This window comes from Stylophora pistillata, chromosome 2 (genome assembly GCF_964205215.1).
Source record: "Stylophora pistillata chromosome 2, jaStyPist1.2, whole genome shotgun sequence".
NCBI lineage: Eukaryota > Metazoa > Cnidaria > Anthozoa > Scleractinia > Pocilloporidae > Stylophora > Stylophora pistillata.
In genome coordinates this window covers 32,842,617-32,863,309 of record NC_142520.1, presented here as the reverse complement: position 1 = coordinate 32,863,309, position 20,693 = coordinate 32,842,617, and the positions used below count along the sequence as shown (strand labels likewise).

At 42.4% G+C, this 20,693-nt stretch overlaps 2 protein-coding genes, 2 non-coding genes and 2 pseudogenes across 5 annotated transcripts; 3 read left to right on the top strand and 3 right to left on the bottom strand.

Annotated features, from left to right (window-relative positions):
* Window positions 1–1,213: 1,213 nt before the first annotated feature.
* LOC148738438 (U2 spliceosomal RNA) lies at window positions 1,214–1,390 on the top strand (annotated as a pseudogene).
* Window positions 1,391–7,170: 5,780 nt separating this feature from the next.
* On the top strand, window positions 7,171–7,334 carry LOC148738437 (U1 spliceosomal RNA). The gene has a single exon (XR_015997934.1). It is a non-coding gene; the product is annotated as a U1 spliceosomal RNA (small nuclear RNA).
* Window positions 7,335–8,316: 982 nt separating this feature from the next.
* Window positions 8,317–8,435, bottom strand: LOC148738436 (5S ribosomal RNA). The gene has a single exon (XR_015998220.1). It is a non-coding gene; the product is annotated as a 5S ribosomal RNA (ribosomal RNA).
* A 2,820-nt stretch (window positions 8,436–11,255) lies between these two features.
* On the bottom strand, window positions 11,256–11,957 carry LOC148738435 (uncharacterized). Its single transcript, XM_088749433.1, has one exon. It carries the CDS (start codon window positions 11,955–11,957, stop codon window positions 11,256–11,258), a length of 702 nt encoding a protein of 233 aa, XP_088605559.1.
* Window positions 11,958–12,981: 1,024 nt separating this feature from the next.
* LOC148738434 (uncharacterized) lies at window positions 12,982–14,017 on the bottom strand. Its single transcript, XM_088749432.1, has one exon. It carries the CDS (start codon window positions 13,984–13,986, stop codon window positions 12,982–12,984), a length of 1,005 nt encoding a protein of 334 aa, XP_088605558.1. The 5' UTR covers window positions 13,987–14,017.
* Window positions 14,018–15,031: 1,014 nt separating this feature from the next.
* LOC148738433 (uncharacterized) lies at window positions 15,032–20,546 on the top strand (annotated as a pseudogene). The gene is made up of 5 exons (XR_015996808.1): window positions 15,032–15,052; window positions 15,371–15,442; window positions 15,643–15,717; window positions 16,408–16,460; window positions 17,243–20,546. The product of XR_015996808.1 is annotated as an uncharacterized LOC148738433 (transcript).
* Window positions 20,547–20,693: the final 147 nt, after the last annotated feature.

The following is a 20,693-nucleotide window of genomic DNA, read 5'->3' as shown; positions in this document are numbered from 1 at the left end:
GAAGAGTCTAATGCTAAGGTTTTCTACATGCTGAAATATTTTTTGGGAGCCCGTTTAGCTAAACTGAGAAGTAAATGGTCTCACTTACGAGATAACTCTAGCCCCACAGCGAAACAACCGACGATATTTTATCAATTAGTTTTGAACGCATTAAACGATTTAGACAGTAGAGTAAGAGACAAAAATTTTAAGTTTACCTCTAGAGCTATTTATTTGAAGTTTTTGAGTCAAACAGTGGCCTCGCCTCTTTTGTCCCCCTTTTGGCGGGCATACATTGGCCCCACCCTAGATAGTGACGACCACTGGTCTCTAGTTAGAGAAACTTTCACAGAGAATTACAAGAACGATATTGCATGGTTGATTACCCTCAAAGGTATCAAAGTACGAGCCTGCCTACGTTCGTGGGGATATATCGATTCAGACAAATGCGCTTATTGTGATCGAAAAGAGACGATTGACCACTGTTTCCTTAATTGTAAGAGAGCGAAAGGGGTGTGGTCCGCTTTCGGCCCCACCCTTTCAGCTCTCATGAGTTCACCTTTTTCCGCTAATGTTAAGACTGTTTTCTTTTATTTGTGGACCTCCACTAATGCTTAATCCGATAGATTAGCTCGCTTTATAGTTAAGACGATAGTGTATAGTATATGGTTTTTTCGTAACAAAACAACTTTTCACAATGGCACCGACGATGAGCGGGCCATTCTTAGATTTGTCCGAAATGAAATATCCCTCCGCTTACGAGCTGATCATATGAGACTCCCCGATAAAATGTTCAACGAGACTTGGATACACCCCAATATTAGTAAACTCTCTGGAGAGAAACTTGAAATCCTTTTTTGAAACAAAATTTGTGAACCCTTTGAAACGACAAAAGTGAAAACCGGATACACCCCAATATTAGTAAACTCTCTGGAAAGAAACTTGAAATCCTTTTTTGAAACAAAATTTGAAAGAAAAAAAGTTTAAAAAGAAAAAGTGAACCCTTCGAAACGACAAAAGTGATAATATAAACCGTAGAAACATCAACATCAACAGAAACAAAACCGGATATGACCCAGATTTCCCTGTACCCGGAAGTGACAAAGTTTAAATTAAGTCCTAGTAAGTAAAAACAAGGAAGCGACAAAGTAGTAACTTAGTGAATATTCAAGGTAAAAGATATATAGTAACATGAAGATTGTGAAGTAATGATAATGGAAAAGAGAATAAAGTTATATATTTTCATAAAAAAAAAAATCTGTTCTTATCAGCTTAATATCTGATACGCTGCTCATTGAGTAGCTCATATATTAAACTGATTTTTGGAACTGGGCTGTGGAAAAGAGGCTTGCCTCGTCCCAGCCACGGGTTGCCTCGGTATAGCACTACCTCCGAGTGTGGCCCACTTCCCTTTTGGGGAAGACACATTTAATGGAAGGAAAAATAAATGACTATAGCATTCTCTTCTGTGCACAGGAGCCCTGCAGCTCCAAAGGGAAGGCGGAAAAAGACATGACGGGCCAAGGCGGGAACTGACACTGGCTGATTTGAAGCGTGCAAAGCAGTACCACAAGGACATAGGTGAGGGAGAGTTTTACCACGGCAAGCGTATGCCTGAAAGGCATACTTACCTGACGCGGGATTTTTTCCTTGCTGGGTAAATATTGCGTGGCCTTCCAGGATTTCATCGCAAATTTGGGCAGGATTTTGTAAGTATTTAACTTCTACAGACTGTGCTAAGTACCAGCCGGGTGGGAACGCCAGTCTTTTTTCCTTTTTTGCTTTTTTGTTCACCCATCCATTTTTCTATCCTTCTTGGTGGGTCTGAACTTGGTGCGTCCCTTTAAGGGCTTTTGGGCGTTGCCCTACGCACCCTTTCTATTATGGCCTCTCGGTTTTCTCTTGCCCAGACTATTGACATACGTGTCAATCAGTTTCCATCTGGCACTAATAAATTTGAGATCTTTAATGGGCTGTACGATTACTTTGAGAACCAAGCTTATCACAAAGTGGTCTCTATACAAGAGTGCCCTGGTCGTATGGCTAGGGTAACCTTTGAAGCTGGTGGGGAAGCTTCCAAAGATTTTTTTGAAGAACGTGGGGTAGTGGCAGTTAATGGGGTTGAGTGTCAGGTGATCAAGCCTCCCCCGCCTGCCACGACGGTTATCGTGTATTGGTACCCATTTGAGGCACCGGACTCTGCAGTAAATACGGCTTTGGCTGCGTTTGGGTCAGTCATTGAGGGCAGGAACCAGTGTTGGTCTGCAAGGCCTGCAGTCTCTACTGGATCAAAGCTGGTGAGAATGGTGATTCAGAAGGAGATTCCCCGGTTCATCATCATTAATGGTATTCGCGTTAAGATCTGGTATAAAGGTCAGCCAATCCGCTGTGATGTTTGCTGGAAGGAGGGGCATAAAGCGGCATCTTGTCCTCTTAGGGGGAAATGCCTGCGTTGCCATGAGCCCGGTCATCTTGCTAGAGACTGCTCCAGGTCCCCGTGGGCTACTACAGCAGTCACTGCCATTCCTACTGAGGTCGATCCAGCACCTGAGCTTGGTGACGAGGCCCTCAATGGCTCGACCTTTGTAAATGCACCAAGTGAGGTCCCCCCTCCACCCCCTGGGTACGAGGGCGAGAATGTTGTATGGTCTGAGGTTGTGGAGGAGGAACTTGTTTCCCTTCCACCTTTGAATACTGCTCATCTAAATAATGTAGATATTCAAAATAATGAAAGTATTGAAAATAACGAAAATATTCATAACAATGAAAATACTGCAAATAGTGTTAGTGATATCAATAATAAGAATACTGATAATAACGAAATTAGTACTATTAGAAATAACTCTAGTTATAATAGTGAAAGTGTACTGACCCCTGGCGGCAATTTGGCCGATAAAATGGATCTCGAAATGGCCCGACCACTTCAGGCCAGGGTTGATAGGGCTCTTGTCCCTTCTGATAGCGATATGGACTCTCAGCTGGACGACTCGTCCCAGGTCTCAAAGTCTCTCATGAGCTCGGCTTCTGCCTCTCCTGATGAGTCTTCTGACCCTCCACGTTCTAGGTCACGCAGTCCCTTAAAGAGGTCTAAACCTACTCCGGGCCAGCACTCTCTCCCAGGGGATGTTGCTTCGGCAGCCGGGTTTGCTGTTAGTCGGGGTAGCTCTAAAAAGAAAAAATAATGGGTCTGTCTCCCCTTTTCTTCCTCATGGCTATGTCCATCGTTACTCTCAATTGTAACGGTATTAGAGATTCTTCCAAGTGGTCTGGTCTCGTGCAATGGTTGCGTTCCCTCCCTGTGAGTGCTAGTGTTATCTGCCTCCAGGAAACTCACTGTTTGTCCCTCTCAGAATGTTCTTCCTGGTTTCGTGCTTCTGGTTTCTCTGCCTCTCTCTCCCCTGGGTCTACTCATTCCTGCGGCTGCATCATCCTTTTCCGCCCTACTCTCTCTTTGGTAAACTCTTGGTCGGATACTGACGGTCGGTACCTCCAATGTGAATTTTCCTATCTGGACAAAACTTTCTGTGTTGTATGCCTCTATGCTCCCAATCGCAACCCTGCACGTGACCAGTTTTTTGATGATTTGATACATAAAATAGATCCCTTGATCCCGACTATACTCTCTGGTGACTTTAACGCTGTCTTTGACCGTTCCATTGACCGTCAAGGGTCTGACGCATCTGACTCTTCCCGAGAGAGTTCTTCATCCCTAGCTAATCTATTCTTAGAGTGCTGCGTGATTGATATCTGGAGGTATGTCCATCCATCTGTCCCCGGGTACACCTGGACCAGGTGGAATGGCAGTCTTGCTTCTCGCATTGATCTTTTCGGTGTCCCCTATGTTTGGGTTCCCTCCATTTCTTCTGTATCCGTTCTCCCTTGTCCTTTTTCTGACCACTGTGCTGTTCTGTTGTCTGTCAATATTCCTGATGCGGCTCCTCCTGGTCCAGGGTTCTGGAAACTCAACGTCTCAATCCTAGAGGACTCTGACTATGTCCAGCTAGTCAACAACACCTGGAAGTCCTGGCGCCGCTCCATCCCCCGTTTCCCTAATCTTGCGAAATGGTGGGATGAAGGCAAAAGGCAAATCAAAAGAGTCACTATTCGCTTCTGTAGCCACAAAGCCATGACCTCCTCTCTAAATAGAGAAGTCCTCGTTCGGCTCATCAATCATCTTAAAGTGAAGGTCGACGGTGGGTCTGTCTCTTGTATTGGTCCATACCAAGCCGCTTTGGCCAGGCTAGCCTCCCTTGATCTACATGTGGCCAGGGGGGCTCAGGTTCGCTCCCGAGCCAAGTGGGTTGAGGCTGGAGAAACCTCCTCAGCCTATTTCCTTAGACTGGAAAAGAAACAAGCAACCAATAGACGTATCTCTGCACTTAAGGACAGTCATGGCAATTTCGTGTCCTCACCCTCTGGTCTTCAACACACTCTCTCATCCTTTTACTCAGCCCTTTTCTCTGCCTCGCCTACCGATCCAACTGTACAGGCTCAATTACTAAATAATATTTAATCTAAGTTGTCTGATCAAGATTCCGAACAGTGTGAGGGATTACTTTCACTCGAAGAGACCTCTCAGGCACTCCGTGGGATGGCTCGGCGTAAGTCACCTGGCCTGGATGGTCTCCCAATGGAGTTCTATCTGAAATTTTGGGATCTCCTTGGCCCGGACTTAGTCGCCGTTCTCAATTCATCTTTTATGTCAGGTTCTCTCACCCTCTCCCAACGCAGTGGTGTTATTTCGTTATCATTCAAAAAGGGCGATCGTCTGGACCCGCGGAACTGGAGGCCAATCAGCCTCCTTAACGTCGATTACAAAATCGCCTCTCGGGCAATTGCTGGACGTTTGCTGAAAGTTATTCATCTAGTGGTTCACAAGGACCAGACGTGTGGGGTACCGGGTCGTTTCATCGGTGAGAACGTTGCGCTTTTAAGAGATGTCGCAGAATATGCCTCCCAGTCTCAACTCCCGATAGCTATCCTCTCTTTAGACCAGGAGAAAGCTTTCGATAGGGTAGATTGGGCCTTCATGCGTTCCACTCTGATCACGATGGGGTTTGGGCCCTCTTTTGTCTCCTGGGTGGATTTGTTTTACACCAGGGTGCGTAGTTCGGTTAACGTGAATGGTCACCTATCGGACTTCTTTTATTTATCGCGCGGTGTCCGCCAGGGCTGCCCCTTGTCACCTCTCCTCTATGTGTTGACATCCGAGGTTTTTGCAACATCGATCCGTAGTAACCCTCGAATCACTGGTATTCACCTCCCGGGCATAGGGTCTATTTCACCTATTTCCCAATATGCGGATGACACCTCGCTCATCCTATCATCTGACGATGCTATCAAAGCTGTCTTTGAGTCCTTTGAGCTTTTCGAAAAGGCTTCTGGCTCGAAGCTTAACCTCTCCAAATCTAAAGGGCTATGGTTGGGTCGTTGGTGTGGCCGTTCTGACCCTCCGGTGGCCCTTGACTGGAATTCATCTAAGCTCAAAATCCTTGGTGTTTTTATTGGTTCCGGCGACCTCGAGTCTGACAACTGGCGCCCCAGAATTGATGCTGTCGACCGAGTCCTTCAATCCTGGCGGTCCCGGTCCTTGTCCTTTTGTGGCAAGGCCCTGGTCATCAATGCCTTAGCCATGTCTCGTATATGGTATGTGGCCTCCCTCGTCCCAATGCCGGCCTGGGTCCTTAGAGAGCTCTCTTTGCTAGCCTTCTCTTTCTTCTGGTCAGGAAAGCGTGAACTGGTCTCTCGCGCCACGGTTTCTCAGTCTATCTTATTCGGTGGCTTCGATGTGGTAGATGTTAAGCTCAAGGTTTTTGCTCTTCTGGGTCAATGGGTGAGAAGACTTGTTTCCTCCCCATCCAGTTGGTCATCTTTCCTAGTCTTTTGGTGTCACCGTCATTTTAATGCCTCCCCTTTAGAAGTTCTCTCCCGCCCTTACTCCTTTTCACCCAACGCCCTACCATTGTTCTACAAGAATCTGCTTCTCGCCTGGCGCGCCCTTGATGGTTCCTACTCTGGTTCTCGTGCCTCTCTGGTCTATGGGGCGTCGTCCCCCCACGTCTGCACCCCAGTACCGGACATGTGTACCAAAGCCTGTTACTTATTCCTTCTATCTGAGCACCATAGTCCCCCTCACTGCATGGAAAAGTTTGCCCCTATCTACGGTCCCCTGGACTGGCCGGCCACATGGCGTTCCCTTTTTTTCTTCAGTCTGGACCGCCAAGTCATCGACCTCAGCTGGAAAATTGCCCATGGTGTTCTTTACACCGCGCAACGCCTGTCTTCCTTTGGTATGCCAGTCCCACTTTCTTGTTTCTGTTGCGCTACTGTTGAGTCCCTTGATCACCTGTTTTTCTTTTGTCCTTTAGCTCAGAGCGTTCTCTCCTGGCTCCAGTCTCTAATGTTTTCCTTCTCGCATATGTGTCCGGTCATTCTTCCCTGCCATGTTCTTTTTGGCTTCAACTCCGATGAACTGCGTGTTACTCCCCGTATCTTTATCTACCTCCTCAACGTCCTCAAGTACTTTATATGGCCACCAGAAACGACTACCGTTTTCGCAATATTCCACCTGGTGCAGTTCAAGTCATCTTCAAAGCTAAGGCACGAGTTCGTTTCAACCTTCCGCTCTTGTTCCAACGTTTTCATTCTCCCCGTCGCCTGCGCCTTTTTCATCGTCAGTGGGGTGCTCGTGGTGCAATCGCCTCTGTTACCGCTGGTCACCTGAAAATCAACATCTAGGTCTCTTTGCTTGAGTGTGTGCGTCTCCGGCCCTAATCTGGGTCTCTATGTGTGTTTCAGTTCTGTTCCCCTTGTGCTGGGTCTCCTTTATTGGTGTACTGCACAAGCTCTTCTGCATGGTCCTAATCTGGACATTGTAACGTGGTGTTTCCGTTTTATACCCCTTGTGCTGGGTCTCCTTCATTGGTGTACTGCACAAGGTTTCCTGCATGTCCCTGTATTGTGTTGTCGTTGTCAGTCTTGCTGAGGGAGTGTGTTCAATTTTTGGAATGAGTGTGTTTAATTTTTGTAGGAGGTGGGGTTCGATTCCCCAGCGAAGTTGGCGTCTGGTGACCCTCAGTTTTTGGTCGCTCCGACCCTAAGGCCTTGCACTCCAGCCATGGGTTAGAGTAGAGGGCGGCAGGCATTGCACCGCCCTCACGGGAGCCTGACCGACCGCCTTAAACATAAAAAAAACTTACCTGACGCGGGAGGTACAGTGATCAAGGAGGCAGTCCTCTCAAGGCGAGGCCCTTTCATTGCACTTGGACTGGGTTGACCCTTGCGATTACCCCAAATGTGGGTAACTCGAGCGTATAATTTCTGGTAGTGGGGACCTGCGTTCGCGCTCGTCCCCGTCCCCGAAAAGCTGATGTAAAATATCTTGCCCTTAACCCCTGACTGACTAATGAATTGATCTTGATTTTGGAGTTGACCGTTAAACAAACAGGGTGAACTGGAACTGGAATGAAGAGAGAAGAAGAGCAGCAAGGGAAAAAGAAAGCAAAAAGCCATGGAAAGAAAGAGAGACAGACAGAAGTGGCCTGCGTGTTGGCAGAGAGATTTGGAGGAATAGAAGTGATTGTAAATGAAGGTGAGTTTTTGTGAGGATGTGAGTAGAGCTGTTCTAGATAGATGTGTGTGCTTTCTGCATTATTTTGTTCGTTTGTTTGTTTGCGAAAGAAAAGGACAGGAAACCAAGCGGAGGAGTGACTGACTAACTAACCGACGGATGGACTAAGCAAAGAACGATCGATACATGGGCAAGAAAAGCATTTGTTTTAGAAACGTGAGTACCTTGTGAACCATACCTGTGGCAGGCGAGGTTTTGTTGTCATGTATTTCTTATTGCGAGCGAGCGAGAGGAGGGAACGTTCGTTCCAGCGAGCGAGCGAGCAAACAAAGAGGCAGGCGAGTAAGTAAAAATGTGGAACCTTTTGCCGCTTCGCTTCGTTTCAGTCAGTTTGAATCCATCCGCCTCTATTAATCGTGGGAATGTTTTGACATGTCTTGAGGCCTTGAAAGTGCTGTAAAAGTGTGCGTGTTTTCCTATTTGTGATTCGTGGGAGCGTGCGAATGATTGGATGTCACGTACAAATGTGGAATTTGTCACAACAATGTGTTGAGATCTCGAGCGCGCGCCCTCGCTCCTTCGTTTGCTCGCTCTCTTGCATTCGGAAATGATTTTGGCCACAAGCTCGGCACGTTGTGGAAAAATTATTTCTCCTCCCTGTTATGTTAGTTTTTGTTTTACTCCTCACTCGTCTACGGGACGCCGTGAGTATCGGAAGCGGTTTACCCGGATGAAACGTTGAGAGAGTAAGCAAAGGAAAAAAATGAAGCCTACAACACGGGGTATTCCCAGGCGGTCACCCATCCAAGTACTAACCCCGCCCGACAGGGCTTAACTTCGATGATCGGACGAGAACCGGTGCTTTCCCTGTGGTATGGTCGTAGACAAGGGAAAACAGCTGAAATTTGGCTGGTTATCGGTTATGTTTGATCTGTACTAGCCCTAATTTCGTTACTCTAACCCTAAACCCTCTTCTGTGCACAGAAATTCTCTTCTGTGCACAGGAGCCCTGCAGCTCCAAAGGGAAGGCGGAAAAAGACATGATGGGCCAAGGAGGGAACTGACACTGGCTGATTTGAAGCGTGCAAAGCAGTACCACAAGAACATACACGACTTTCATAATGGTGGATGCCTAGGGAAAACTGGCACTAGTACATGGGGCCGAGGCCAACCAGTCAAGTGCAAAACCAACATGGCGCCCGAAGTTAGCGATAGTAGCGTGAAATTGAGTGAGAATGATATACCAGGAGCTTCTTTGTGTGGTCGAAAACCCGAAGAATTGAAAACCGATGAGTTGAAGTTTTGGCTTAGATGTCGTGGGGACAATGGGAAAGGATTAAAAACGAAAGCACAGCTCGTTAAAAGGTACGTTTGCTTGCATTTGACGCGATCTATACCATTGAAATGATATCCTGACTTGTCGTTTCTATTTTCAGAATCAACGTTTATATTTCATCGGGAAGAGATAAAAAAATATTTGATCCTGATCCAAACAAAATATATTCCCAAAGAAAGGAATCACAAAGTACAAGCGCCGCGAATGACGACTCGACTTCTTGCCCAACGCAGCCTTTAAAATATCCAGCAAACGATTGGAGTCTGTCTCTTCAAAAGATGCCCGTATTTACGAGAGCTAATATTGATGTACACATAGCGAAAACAGGGAAAAGAATTGCCAACAAAGACCAGCATAGCATCCCAACTGCGTTGCAAAAAGGCAAGAGATTCGACGATGACGAGTATCTTGAGGAAATACGTTGTGCTTGTGACGAAAACTACTTCTATGTGAAAGCACAGTGTTGTCACAGTTTCTCAAAAAACGATCTGCCCCATCAATTAAAAATTGCCCTCAATATAATATCTGGTAATGTGGAGCATGCGGTATGCACTTGTATATCAGGGAATGCTGGACTTTGCAACCATATGATAGGACTGATGTTTAAACTTTGTAAGTTCACCATATATAAATGCACAGTGACTACAGATCTTAGCCATGAAGCTGACCAGCAAGCCACCCTAGCTTGCACATCTAAGTTGCAACAGTGGCACCAGAAAGGAGGTGGCAAAAAAATTAAGCCAGAACCAGTCATGGAGATGGTTATTGAAAAAACAAAACTCAACGATACCAAGACTAGGTCTGGGGTAAAGTGTCTACTCTATGAAGCAAGAAGGAACTGTTTGCATGACATGAAAGCTGAGCAGATACTGAGAGCGACTCTTTCAACAACTGAACCAAACTGTGGCTTTACGCATATGTCAAATGTGCAAGTACAAGAGAGTAAAGAAACAAAGTATGGTAAATGTCCCAAAGGGTCATACACATCTTATCAAGTGGGGTATAGTGAGGCAAACTTTACTGCTGTTGCAGATATTTATACAATAACAAGACTTGCACTACCTATTGCAGTCAATCTGGTCTATCCACAATTGCCATTGAGAAATTCAGATGAAACTCTACAAATTCCAGATGGTATGAGTAATGATGAACTTTCCTTTCTGCGTGGCTTGGAAGTAGATGAAAAAAAGATCAATGAAATTGAAAATGAATCAAGGGAACAAGCCAATTCTGCAAGATGGTCTGAAGAACGAAGGTGGAGGTTTACTGCTTCCAACTTCCACACTATCTCAAAGAGACAAAGAAACCACGACAATTTTGCTGACTCCCTTATAAACCCTAAAGAGGTCAAAACAGTTTATACTGAGCATGGGAAAAGGTATGAGTCAACTGCTTTACTAGAATACCACAAATTCATGTTTCATCAAAAAACACCAGTAAAAGTTTTACCCTGTGGATTGGTTGTGTCCAAAGATTTCCCTATTCTTGGGGCAAGTCCAGATAGTAGGGTCATTGATACTGGTTGCGTTTACCACTTTGGAATTGCTGAGGTGAAATACCCATACAAGTATTTTAATGTTCATCCCCTCAATGCTGCTGATGATTCAAAATTTTTTATGGAGAAGATCAGTGATAAACAATGCAAATTAAAGGAAAACCACATGTATTACTCACAAGTTCAGGGGCAAATGGGCATCACAGGTGCTATGTGGTGTGATTTTATTGTATACACAAAAGTTGGCCTCTATGTTCAAAGAATCTCTTTTGATGCAGACTTCTGGAATCAGCTCAAACAACAACTAGTTAGTTATTTCTTTAATCATTTTATCCATTTTGCTGCTAAGAGTTACAGTGAACAACAGAATGATAATTAGAATTTTTTTTTTAAATATTGAGACTGATAGTCTCTTACCGATATTAGAGGAAGTGTTACAGAAAGTTACTGACAAATAGTGACTTATTTGTATTTTTGCTCATTAAACATATTGTATGCAACCATCTTCAAGCCAAATTGAATTTTTGCTCAAATTTTTCTGAAAATTTTTGATAGCTTTTTCTCTTTTTGCTCCACGTGACCAAATTAAATTGATTGTACAGATTCATTAATTAAAGCTTTGTTGGTTGATTGGTAGAAGTAGTGACAATAGTTATGAATAGAGTTGGCATTGCCACATCAATCTTGTTGAGTTAGTTTATTATTTTGATACAATAATGTAGTTTCATTATTTAAATGTACATTGTGATAAATTATCAGCTTGTATCTAAAAAGAAATTAAAACAGAACATTATTTCTTAGTTATTAATAATGTATTATTAGTCATAATTACTTAATATGAATATCAAATTGAATTTTGTTTTGGTCAAATCAAGTTAGATTGAAATTATGTTTGGTTGAGCATTGCATAGAATGGCACAGGCTGCCCACATTTGATTAACTATACCAAACTGATGCAAAGGGACTACTCGATCCCAAACATGAAAGTTTTTTATTTTATTTATTGCTCGTTCAATGTGGATCCTAAGGCTTGCAATTTCCTGAGTTAGTATGACATTCTCTGCATCCATTTGAGCTGATGCTCCCAAAAATGGTGGTAGATTTAGTGAAACCCCAAGTGGAAGCAAATCCTGGATTGTGAATCCTTTGTCAGCCATGACAGAGTCCTTTTCATCAAAAGTCATATCCAAAAACCCACTTCTCTCAACTATTTCTCTGTCAGATATAGACCCAGTATACAATTGACTAACAAATGTAATGGCACCACCAGGAGAAATGCCAACTAAACCCTTGAGAGTGGTATGGTTTTTGTAGCTACTAAATAACTCTGAATTTTTCTGCAAACTGCTTGGCATTTGACATTTCACTTCGGTGCAGTCAATAATCACTCTTGTTGACTTGTATTTCTCTTTAAAGGACTCAGGCATATTTGCATCAACATCTTCTCTTGTTGGCCATATATTAATAGTTCCTAGCTTTAGGAACATGTAATTCGCCGGTAACAAAACGAAAAAGGGCCTGGGATCGAATGTCGATCGCAAAGCATGCATGGATTGATTGGCTGGACAGGAAGACATGTTGACATACATGTGTTGTAATTTATCCTGTTCAAAAGAGACTAATTCAAAGCTGTTTTGAAGGAAAATGCCACATCATTTTAACTGTTGTGTGCCCCAGTGTACCAACAACTTTAGAAACAAACCAAATCTGGAATATTACAGGATTCCCAAGTGCGAAAAGGCTCGGAAATACTACAAAGTATCGCTTAGAAACGAATCGCTAAAGCTGGATTCTTCCCAAACGAGAATCTGTTCTGAACACTTCGAAGGTGGCCAAAAACTCAGCAGAAATCATCTGCCAACAATATTTCCATGGACAAAAGAGAGAAAATCAAGGAGAGAAATCTTTAAGCATGACTTTGTGCCAAAGAAAAGGAAAGTCTCATCAGTTGTTGTATCTACCACTGATACTGACAGCAGTTACTCTGACAACAATGCCAACATTGTAACCCAAACAACACCGACCTCGACTGAATCACTGCACGAGGATCCATACTATACGAGAGAAGTTCAACCTGAGGAAATACTGAATAATTTTCGAGAAGAACAACATCAATATCTTTCTAAACACACTCAAACTGACATAGATTTGGCATCATTGGAAGAGGTATTGAATGAGGTATCTAAACTCAAAGAGGAAAACAAAAAATTGAGAGATAAATGTGACCAGTTAACAAAAGAAAACAAACATTTGAACTTTATTTCAAGTAATAGTGAAGTTTTTAATATTGAGAAGTACAAAGATAATCCTGATGACATTGCATTCTACACTGGACTCTCTGATTATGAAATGTTAATGATGTGTTACAACCTAGTGAAAGACTCAGCTAAGAATATAAGCTACAATTATGAAAGAATATACTGTGACTTAGAAAGTACAAAACAACCTGGCAGACCTAGAGCACTATCAGCATTCCAGGAATTCATAATGACTTTGGTGCGAATACGACTGGGATTGTTTGAGAGAGACTTGGGCCATAGGTTTAATGTTTCTCGCATGTCTGTTTCAAGGATAACTAACTCATGGCTGAGATTTTTGAGGTCAGAGTTCGAGCCACTTATACAGATACCACATCTCTGGTAAAACTTGTAGTTGAAAGAAATTGCAAAGTTTAGGAAGAACACTTTCCCAAAACTCAGAGTTGAAGTTGACTCGCTCAATGTATAGCTCATTTCCTGTTGATCCCTTGACTACAAAATCTGTCCATTTACGCTGGGTTACAAACATCTGTTGTTGTATTTGATAGAAATACTTATGTCCAGTGTTCATCTTTAGATGGTCGTCACCACAGTCCTTACATATTCTTCTTTGAAGCAGACCTTGTCTAAGACTCTCACTGTCATTTAACTGTATCAATTTCATTTCAAGAAGTCCAAGTGGTTGGGAAACATGAGGATCTGACACTAGACCATCAGGGGTGGCTGCTAAGAAACCATGGCTTTGGCTAATAAAAAGCCCACATGGCTCAACTGAAAGATTCCTGTAGCCTGAGTTATGCTTAGATGTAACATATAATCTTTCAATTTCTTCTTCTTTCTCTAAACCCTGATTCATTGCAAAACTCTGATACTGTTTATTATACTGTAAGACATCTGCAAGTGCCTTTGTTGGTGATGTAGTGGGCTTCAAAGAGGCAACCCGGTAACATTTCGAAGCTGTTATTCTACACTTTCTGTGATAATTCCAAAGCTTGTCCTCTGATTGTCCTCTAGTCTTTTGCTCAACTTTGGTAATTTCCTTTTCCTCTAGATTCAACTTTTTCTCAATTTCTTTGCATTTTTCACTTATTTCCCTTAGGGATGGTGGAAGGACTTTGAGCGGCGAAACAATGGTGTCTTCTTCTTTAACCTCTTGTGGCAGTATGCGACTCCAGCCAACAATGTTACCACTTTTGGTTTGATAGTCTTTGATAGTTTGTAACATATTGTTCACTTTGGCATCTGACCACTCTCTCTGATGTATAGCTCGAACATCTTTCCCTTTCTTGATATTTGGTGTTCTGTCAGTCTTAACTTGTTTGCTGTAGTCATGTTTATGAAATGACATGGCTGAGATTGGTGAAAGAGGACCTTTTCGTTTCCTTGGGATATTCCATTTACATGGTTTAGAAGTACATGATTCTATGGAGATGTTTTCTCTTTCTTTGCAATATTCAGCCAAGGCAAAGAGAGTTGCAGACACATGATTACATCTTCCGTCTATTCCTGCTGGGCAACCACAATATGCTTTGAGTACTCCTCCAATACTTGACAATACTATTTGACATTGGTATATTAAGTTCTTTTTCATTGATGGGAGAACTTGGCTCTTTATAAAGTGCTTCCCACTTTCCTTTAAATGGTGAATAGAATGTACGTTCCCAGACTTATAAAAATTGAACCCCTTTACAAGAGGTTTAGCAGTTGAGAGTTGTTTTTTTGAGTCAACTGAGTCGATCATGTAACGCCAGATGGTTCCAAATGACACTTTAGGGAGAGCATTGAGATCAGAGTTGAAACCTTCTTTTGGAAATTTTCCATTTGTTTGAGGCTCTCTCTTATCAAGCAAACCAAGATCTGCTTTTTTCTTCATAATATTAGCGCCGTTGTCGGGGTCTCTAAGATATTTCTTGTCAAGGCCATTTTCTACATAGTGTTTTAGCCTATGCAAAACCGGTCAGTACAAAATGCAGACTGCAGACTGCAGATTGCAGACTGCAGACTGGGTATAAAATGCAGACTAGGTATAAAATGCAGACTGCAGACTGCAGACTGGGTATAAAATGCAGACTGAGACCAAAATTAGGTATAAAATGCAGACTATGCGAGAGCAATGTTTTTTTTAACGTACCTCAGTGTCACGCAATCGCCTTCCTGAGTTTAGCAGCCGCTAAAAGTTTCCTTCTTGGCGCTTATAAAACGTCAACCGAATGAATTTCAAATGAATTGAAAGGCTGTATTACTTGATCTCAAACCAGAAGAATACATAACGTGCTTATTTGCCTCGGCGAACGGAAAATTGCCGCGGTTGAACCCGTTGTAAGTTGATACCTGATACTGAGAATCATGTGACCCGTAGCTTGACCCTCTTTGCACGTGGCGGCCTTGTTATCATGGCGGAGTATCTAGCATCGGTAAGTTGTAGTTCTGGAATGTTTTTTAAGCGATGTTGTTCATGTGAAGGTAATTTTATTTCTTGAAAGCTTTGAAGAATATGTATTTTTGGTACAGGGAGCTGATGTTTAGGTGATGGTGATAAAACAGTGGGTAAGCATCGAAGCTTTGGTGAACGGCGACTGCCATAGGATTTCGTTCACTCGACGTACAGATAGCAGGGTATACAGTGTATACCGAAGTGACCGAATTGATTGTTTTAACTAAGTCTTTGTCCAAACTATTATTTGTCGCGAGTTTTATAAGCTTAATAAGTTTTTTATCCACTTGGTTTTCAGATCGACCTCACCTTGTCAAACGACAGTGCAGAATCAGATGAAGAAAGGGGAAGCGAAGACCGCGTCTCTCTTGTGAGTCGCATATTAAAACTTATAATGTATTTTTTTTGCGATAGTTATTAATCTCTGATCTCGGGAGATATTTAGATTTCCGGTCAGTACAAAATGCGCACTGCGAGGATCATATTTCACTCATGTTTCATCCGCAGTTCACATATGATTTTCATATATTCATATTAATGTACACTATATTTTGTTGTTACCATCTACAGGATGTAGTTGAAGTTACCGAATCAATCGAGAAGCTCTCTCCTAGCCCTAAGAAACCAAGAAGCAACATTAAAAAGGTAAGATTACTATGCAGTGTCTGTCTACACGGGCAAATAAAAATTGCCACATACAGTTGCCACATAAAAATTGCTCGTGTAGACATGGCTTTAGGCTTTCCTTGTTTTGTTTTCTTCGTAACCAGTATGTGAAATAAGAATTAACAGGCTTCCTTAACTTCTCACTGATCCCATTCATTATCCTAACACCTCAATTTCTACAACTCAGGTGATAGCTGATTCAGCCTCAGCCGCCTCCACAACTACCCCCTCATAGAAATTTTGAGCTCGTAATCTAATTGTTGAAATTCTCAGTAAATTATGTACAAATAATGATTTCCAATTTATTACTTCTGTTATAAAGTAGGATTTCATCTTTAATAATAAATAATAGTAACTTTATTCAGGTGTCAAGTGTAAAAATAACAGTAATAAAACCACTAAGTAAGGACACAACAAAATAATTGAAATGGACTAATAAATAGCTTAATATTAATCTAAAAATAATATACATATTCACATTTCCACATTTTGAACCCTGTACTTGCTTGCGTGTACTTGTATACTAACGGCAGATAGTATGTGAGTACTAAACCAACTAAACTGTCCCATTTGCATTAGTAAAACTAGTAGAATAGTCCATTTGATAATTGCATTCTTTAGAAAACAGCCAAATTATTTTTGGAGGTTAATTTCCATTTTAATTTGCAGTTACCTTCAAAGGATAGCACAGCTTGCAAGCAACTTTCTTTCGAGAGTGAAAGGTAAATGGATTTTTAGCTTTCATTTGTTTTCCTATAATACTTTTTCTTCTATTTATGTGGAATCAAACACCACCCACGCTGAAGAAATACAGGCAAATTATTTACAGTGAGTCCTCTATCAGCCCCCCCCCCCCCTCTCCAATAAGCTTCCCTTTTTGGAGCAATAAAAAAAAACAGACTGTGTTGTTGGTGCATTTTTACTGTACTAATCCCAGCACAAATTCACATAGTGTTTCTTTATCCACATGCTGGATTTGAAGGTGGCTCTGAATCCACAGATTATTTTTAAGCTTTTCAAAAAGTTGTATCTTAACATAGTAAAAATAGGGGGTCATCAAGCTCGTTTTTTAGCTACAAGCTACTGAAGCCGAAACTAAGGGTGCTTTTGGCAGGATAGTGCTGCTATGGTAACTGTGTACATTATGACAGTGATCGTAGCTTGTTCTCTAATGATATGGTATTTGTTTGTGAATTGTAATGTCAACTGATATTGATCCATCGAAGCACAAGGAATGTTACCTGTTATGATCCAACTTAATGAAATAAGCCCCAGTCTCTATTAAGCCTCCCCCTCCCCTGAAACATGCTTGAAATAAATACCCTCCTGGGTACATGGGTAAAGGACTGACACTAACTATGCAATGTCTACTTGTTAATTCTTAGGGTTTCCACTATGTTTCGTACTTTACATACACGGGTTTGCTTAACGTTATATACTGTTGGGACTGGATTTCTTAACTTTTTCTCAGTGCTATTGTTGACAATCTTGTTGTTTGTTGCAGTGAACAAACAAAGCACTATAAAGGAGACCCACAATGTCCCATCTTTATGACATCCGCCCCGTTTTTCTCCGCAAGTGAGGCATGCGAGATCCTTCTCAACCCGGGCGATAAAGTGTGTACAAAAATCCCTCCTGGCTGTAGGACGACTATGACATTCGTATTAGACACATCCTGTCTGGATCATCCAAATGATTTCAAGGCTGATGATAACGGATCGTTTCGTCATCACGGAAATAATCAAGAATTAATCGAGTTAAACGACGATGGACAAGTAACCCGCATCGATGATACTAAGACGCTGGAAACAGGTCAGTACAAGTTGTGTAGAACCTACTGGGTTCACAGTTCCGCGAAGAAGTATAAACGAAGAGTTGTGACATTGCAAGATCACGTTGGCGAGGCCTGGCCAGTGATACTTCTTCAGTATTTGAACACGGGTAGAGTAGACGACGTGAAGGTGGAGCCACATAAGAACTCCAAAAAAAGTCGCCAGCCGTATTACACCACAGCAACAAGCACTAAACAACGAATCTCCGAGAAAGCCAAGTCCTCCTTAGGACCATCATCGATATTTGATGAGCTATATGAAGAAGGGGGAGGAGTTATGAAGAATCAGTCTTTTGCATCAGTACCTCGTGGAATCAGCCAGGTAAAATACCAGAGGACAAGACTCAGACAGCAGCATGCAAAGGATACTCTGGCAGAATTAATAGAGAAATGTAAAGAGTCAAAGGGTGAATTTCTTCATTCGTTACAAGTAAGCCCCGAAGTAAGAGTGGTTCTGGCAACAAAAGTGCAGCTAGCAGATGTAGTGAAATATTGTTGCAATCCACAAGAATATTCTATATTTGGAATTGATGTCACATATGACATTGGTCCCTTCTTTGTGACGACAACAACATACAGGCACTTGATGCTCCACCACAAGGGGTCTGGCGCGCATCCAAACTTCCCTGGTCCCATGATGATACACACGGATGAGGGAGCTCCAGCATTTCACTATTTTATGAGCACTTTGAAGGGACTTAATAGAGACATCGAAAACATTCTTTTTGTTGGGTGTGACCGACAGAAAGCAATTGTGAATGGGTTGTCGGGAGAATTGCCCATTGCCCAGTTCTTGGCTTGTACAAAACATGTACAAGACAACATCACACGCAAGATGAGCTCTTTGTTTATCCCCGAGGGGCAGCAAGCAGAATTTCTAAAGGACATTTTTGGTGACAGGAGCAACAAAGGATTGATTGACAGTGACAGTGCAGAAGATTTTGATGCAAGACTTCTATCTCTAAGGAGCTCATGGGACAGGAAAGAGATGAAAGCCTCCCGCAAAGAAACGCCACAATTTCATAGCTACTTTGTTGCAAACATTGCCTCGGACATGAAAGAGAAGATGCTGTTGCCAGTAAGGAGATCTGCTGGTCTTGGAGATAATTTCTATTTCAACAACTGCCCTGAAAGCATGAACAGTTGTATGAAGAAGGAAATCGACCACCAGAAGAAAGGTACCAGTCCCGGAAAATCTTCGAAGTGCTCATACAGTGAATTCACCGACATCGCGGATAAGTTTGTCGGAAAGTATCGGTGAAATGTCCACAGATCTATTGTTGGCGACTCTCCTTATACACTAGCTCCGCCGTACGGCCATCTGGAGGTTTGTAAGGAGGAATGGGATCAACTTTCTAAAGAGCAGAGAATTTCTCGAATTGCCCTTGTAGATGAATGTGGTGCGAAAGAGTACGAAGACGAACTTTTTCCTTCAGAGCCATCAACCAGCCACGTCTTGCCCGACTTCGAATGCAGTGGTCTACCAAACATCATGGAGGAGACATGGTCGAAGGCTGAGTTAATACTGCAGAAGAACGGCGTTACCAAAGTACAAGCGACCACAGGAATGTCTGTTGTAATTTCGACAAGTAGGCCTCATTTGCCACACATTGTTAACACAGTAAATGGCAGTGTTAAGTGTGATTGTGAGGCCTTCAAAAGTCGTAAAATCTGCTCTCATGTGATTGCTGTCGCTCACAAGAATGATGAACTACAAAATCTTCTGGCCAAATGGGAGCCAAACCTGTCAAGTCTAGTGCAGTCTTCCATTCCCAAAACAGCAGGGAAGAAACCTGGACCGAAAAGAAACCGTTTTTCCCGTGCTCCAGAACAGCGTGATGTTAACCGACTAGCAGACCCCTTGGAAGACGTCGATGCCTATGAAAAGCCGGAGCCATATTATCTGAGATGGCTAGAAGGTTCCAAAGTAACAACTTGTTACGGGTGCGCCAACAAGTTCCGCCCTTCTATGAATGACTCCCCGCCCCCTGAACCTTACGATGTAGTACTCTGTAGAAAGCAAGTCAGGGCGTACACTCCCAAAGGGTCGGTTGGCTTGCGTTTCACTTTGAAGCCAGAGAATGTTTTCTTCCACCTCAAGCGATCCTGTGTGGAGATGAAAAATGCAGATCGCCTTACTGTCGATTCTCTTGTACTTTCAGATGTCGACAAACAAAAGCTGAAAACAACTCATAAGATGATGCTAAGAAAGGAATTTGGAGTAATTGTGCTATAGTTGTGTTGTACGTTTTGAGACCCTTAATTTTGTGTGGGAAGTACTAATTGCACTACTGTAAAATTCCTTTAAGTGTCTGCATTTTTGAGCCTCGTACGAAAAGTATTAGAAAGTCATTGTGGCTCCTAAAACTGATTAGAAATAGGTAAAAAAAGAAACAACTAAATGTCTCATTTAGCACAGTTATGGTACAAAACGTATTTCCCATACCAAATTGAGTATCAAACTTGGGCTACCTGTCGTTGACCTTGACAAGAAATAATAGCATGAACAATCAGTGTGAACCAAGACGAATTATTTGTGAACTAAGGCCTCAAAGATTAGGGGTTTCAGATGGTTAAGAGGACATGAATTGCATGTTGTTTTGATATGCCTTTGAGCGTTATTTTCAAAAGGTTGGCTTGTTTGTGCCATGTTGCTAGCACTTGCAAATACATTGCTTGAATGGTTTATGCATTGTATAAATGCCCCAAAACTGTGTTCCAGTTGCAGTGTAATAACAGTTTGTCTCGTTTCTGACTAAAATTTGTTGCAGGTTTAATTGAGTGAAAAACATTTATCCGGAATGGTTTATACTCTTGACAGAGTAAACTTTCACAAGTTGATTTAGTTTTGTTAAAGTTCCTGTTGAAGAGACTTGAAATGGATACGATGCAAAGCCACGGGAAAATCTCTGGTGTGATCCTAGCAATTTGCCCACAGAAATTCAGAAAATGTTAATGTTATGTTACAGTTTTTTTTACCGTGATTAGTGATTATCACTGTTGACTTTTTATGTTAATCAGGAGCGTAGCCAGCTTTTAGAAGAGTTGTAGGCCTGGCCATCCCTTGCGGGCCGCTTCTACGGGGGTCCGGGGACATAGCTTCCCGGAAAATATTTCGATATTG

What these genes read in the sequence shown, in the direction of transcription:
- LOC148738434 (XM_088749432.1), bottom strand. Translation starts at nt 13,986, where the DNA reads ATGTCATTTCATAAACATGACTACAGCAAACAAGTTAAGACTGACAGA.
- LOC148738435 (XM_088749433.1), bottom strand. Translation starts at nt 11,957, where the DNA reads ATGTCTTCCTGTCCAGCCAATCAATCCATGCATGCTTTGCGATCGACA.